Here is a 3,643-nt window from a genome sequence, read left to right on the forward strand (position 1 = left end):
GTGGAAGAAACTTTAGTCAATTATATGGTTCACTTTAACTGGTGAAAACTAAGATACCCAAAATGTCCTTTGTTGTATTTGCTTAGTCTATGAAATATAAGGGATATTTACATAAATTCCGCCCTAATTTATCTTGCAATTTTCTATTTTCCAATGTTCATGGTTGATATTAGTAGAATTAAAGCATCCATCTTAAAATCAATTGGCTTTAATTTCCTGACGTGGGATTCTCTCAACAAACATTTATCAACTTTAAAAGTCCGCAACTTATCCTATTCCAAGTCTTTGTCTTGCATAATTTCCATAATCATTCAGCTCCAAATTCCATTCCCAGATGAGCATATTGCTTCTGCTAAGAATTAGTAAAATCCAGTGACTCCATTATCTGTCATGGAAAATCTTCATACCTGTAGAACCCTTGTCCCCATGTTTTCTCTGCTTGCTCTTCTCCTCCACTTATCATCCATTCACTCTCTGTCTCTAGCTTATGAGCTCCCAGATGAGAATTTCATCAATTGTGGATCAGATGCTGCTATAAACTTTACTGGCAGGACGTTCATTGCAGATGATTACTCCTCCTCACAGAAAAGCAAGGCTGTCAAAGCCAGCAACCAGCTTCCAGATAATATATCAACTCTCTACCAAACAGCAAGAATTTTCAGCCAGCAATCCTACTATAAGTTCGAGATTAGTGAAAACGGTACTTATTTTGTACGCCTGCATTTCTTGGCTTTCTCCTCCTCAGTTAATCTCTCCACATCTCTTTTTGATGTTCTGGCTTTTCCTAATGTTTCAAATTCTGGGTTCAAACTGTTAAGCAATTTCACTGCTAAGAATAGTAGCAACTCTCCTTTGATAAAGGAGTTCTTCCTTGGGATTGATCCTGGCACATTTAAAATATATTTTGTTCCTCAAGCATCATCTTTTGCATTTGTAAATGCCATTGAAGTCTTCCTTGCTCCTGCAAGTTTCAGTCCTGAGAATTACAACAGTAGTCTTCCTTTAGTTCTGCATACAATTTACAGGGTGAATGTTGGAGGCCAGAAAATCACACCAGATAATGACACAATATGGAGAAACTGGGAACAAGATGATAGGTATCTGTCTGATCCAAACTCTGCCAAGGAAATCCGCTACCCAAATAAGCCTAGTTATTACAATGGAGAGCTTAATGATCCAGCCACTCATTTCATTGCTGCTAATGATTTTATTGCCCCGGATTCTGTTTACCGAACTGCCAAAGAGATGAATATTACTCCAAGCAGGCCATTCAATTCCTTCAACATAACCTGGTCTTTTATTGCGGCGAGAAGAAACGCTAGGCACCTTGTCCGGGTTCACTTCTGTGACATTATTGGTCAACCTGGTAATATAGTATTTGATTTGTACTCAAATGGCAACTTCAGTAAGAAGGTTGGTGGAAGTCAGTCCTCATTCGATACACAGTCGGGTACTCCTTTCTACTATGATTTTGTGGTGCGTTCTAATGAGTCTCAACTCATTAGCATCAGCGTAGGTGCTCGGCTAAACTCTACAAACAAAACTGCCTTTCTGAATGGTCTGGAAATGATGGAGATAATGGAGGGGTCAGTTTCAGTTTCTGATGTGAAAGAGTCTGTGAAGAAAAATGTGGGTCTTGTGGTTGGTTCGGTTGTTGGAAGCCTGTCTTCCATCTGCATTTTGGCTTTCGGAATCTTGTTTGGTTTGAAACACATAAGAAGGTTGACTGCGATTCGTGGGGTGAAGATATCATTTGCTGAAGTTCAGCGTGCAACAAACAACTTTGACGATGAGAAGCTGCTTGGTGAAGGTGGCTTTGGGAATGTTTACAGAGGAACTCTCCTCGATGGAAGAAAAGTAGCTGTCAAGAGAGCTAAGAAAGGTTCAGGCCAAGGCCTTCAAGAATTCCATACAGAGATCAAGATTTTGTCCAAGATTCACCATCGCCATCTTGTTTCCTTAATTGGGTACTGTGATCAAAAGTCTGAGATGATAATTGTCTATGAGTTCATGGAAAATGGGACCTTGACAGATCACTTATATGGTTCGGACTTGCCACGTTTGCCTTGGAAGCAGAGACTTGAAATTTGCCTTGGTGCAGCAAGGGGTCTGGATTACCTCCACACAGTTGCAGCTGGGGGCATCATTCACCGTGATGTTAAGTCCAACAACATATTGCTTGATGAATATAATGTTGCTAAAGTTGCTGACTTTGGCCTTTCAAAACATGGTTCTGTTGATGAAACTCATGTCGTCACCAAAGTGAAAGGCACCCTTGGTTACCTTGATCCGGACTACATGATGTCCGAACAGTTGTCTGAAAAATCTGATGTGTACTCGTTCGGGGTAGTTCTTCTTGAGGTGTTATGTGGAAGACCTCCTATTGATGGAAATCTCCCAAGAGATGAAATGAACTTAGCTGAATGGGTTCTACATTGCAAGACGAAAGGGTTGCTTGAACAGGTTGTAGACTCTTCACTTGAGGGTCAGATTGATGCTAACTCGCTGCGAGTATTTAGTGACACGGCTGAGAAATGTCTCCGAAAAGAAGTTAATGACCGGCCTACAATGGGTAATGTGCTGTCTGACTTGGAATATGCATTAAGGCTCCATCTAGCACTAAATCCTAGAGAACTTAGTTCTGAGGACAGCACAGCCAATGCTTCATCAGCATTCATATATGTTGAGCGTCTTCCTTCACTTAGTTCCACAGTTAACGCAGACGATACAGCTGTCTCCGCGGACGGATCGGTGGACACAACACCAAGCCAAGTTTTCTCCCAGTTGAAGTTTGGCGATGCCAGATAAGGATAAGCTTGTGTGTTCTATGAAGTATTAATATTACCCTTGTTTTTAGTTTCTTGCCAGTAAAGCTAACTTTGGTGTGGCTGTGTTGATTTTGGTATTGTCTTTGATTATTGTACTATTAGCTCTGACATCTCATCTTTAAGATTCAACATAGTAGTGTTGTTTCTCATCTTTGATTGAACCCACTTGACTCTTGTTACGTGAGGAGAAATAGAGAGAAGGGGCAGTGCCGCCGAGACATGGAAATTTTTCTCCTTGTGCTTGCGTCGACGTTTAACGGCGTGGCCTCTGACCCAAGCCTTGCAAAATTGGCTAGCTTGGGCTGTAGGATCAAACGCAGAAAAACATTCAAATTGAAGGGGACTCAAAACTCGTGATTGATACTGATACTGAACATGTTAAAATAATCTGGAACTAAAATATCTCTTAGAATCTCAGATCACATATGGGTTAGGGAACAAAAGCATATTTGTCAGGAAAAGAATTCTTCCAACGGTTGAGGTTTCAATCTAAGAAAATAAATCTGCCTTTTGAAATTTTTACTTGTATCATACAATTTATATGCTTTTTGACACTCTTGGCTATGCTACTTTAAAAAGTTGGCTGTTTTTTAGACTTAAAAGCGTTCAACTCAAAATTAATCGGTAACGATCGAAAGACCCAATATATTATGCACTGCAATGAAAAGCTTCAAATTTCTACTGGAATTTTAACTTCTATAGTTTCTAACACGATCCTTTGTAAGCCGCCAGATTGTGGTAAATATGTGAATCAATTAAATTCTAGAGCGCATGTGATCAAATTGAACCAACGAATGAAGTGCATGCTCTAATAT

The 3,643-nt window shown here is 40.0% G+C and overlaps 1 protein-coding gene across 1 annotated transcript; it reads left to right on the plus strand.

Annotated features, from left to right (window-relative positions):
- The first annotated feature begins 237 nt into the window (after positions 1–237).
- On the plus strand, positions 238–2,989 carry LOC117630782 (probable receptor-like protein kinase At2g23200). The gene has a single exon (XM_034363559.1). The coding sequence runs from the start codon at positions 391–393 to the stop codon at positions 2,806–2,808; it is 2,418 nt and encodes an 805-aa protein (XP_034219450.1). The 5' UTR covers positions 238–390; the 3' UTR covers positions 2,809–2,989.
- The last annotated feature ends 654 nt before the right edge of the window (positions 2,990–3,643 follow it).

Source organism: Prunus dulcis, chromosome 6 (assembly GCF_902201215.1).
Source record: "Prunus dulcis chromosome 6, ALMONDv2, whole genome shotgun sequence".
Classification (NCBI taxonomy): Eukaryota; Viridiplantae; Streptophyta; class Magnoliopsida; order Rosales; family Rosaceae; genus Prunus; species Prunus dulcis.

Coding starts and splice junctions, on each gene's coding strand:
- LOC117630782 (XM_034363559.1), top strand. CDS start 391: ATGGAAAATCTTCATACCTGTAGAACCCTTGTCCCCATGTTTTCTCTG.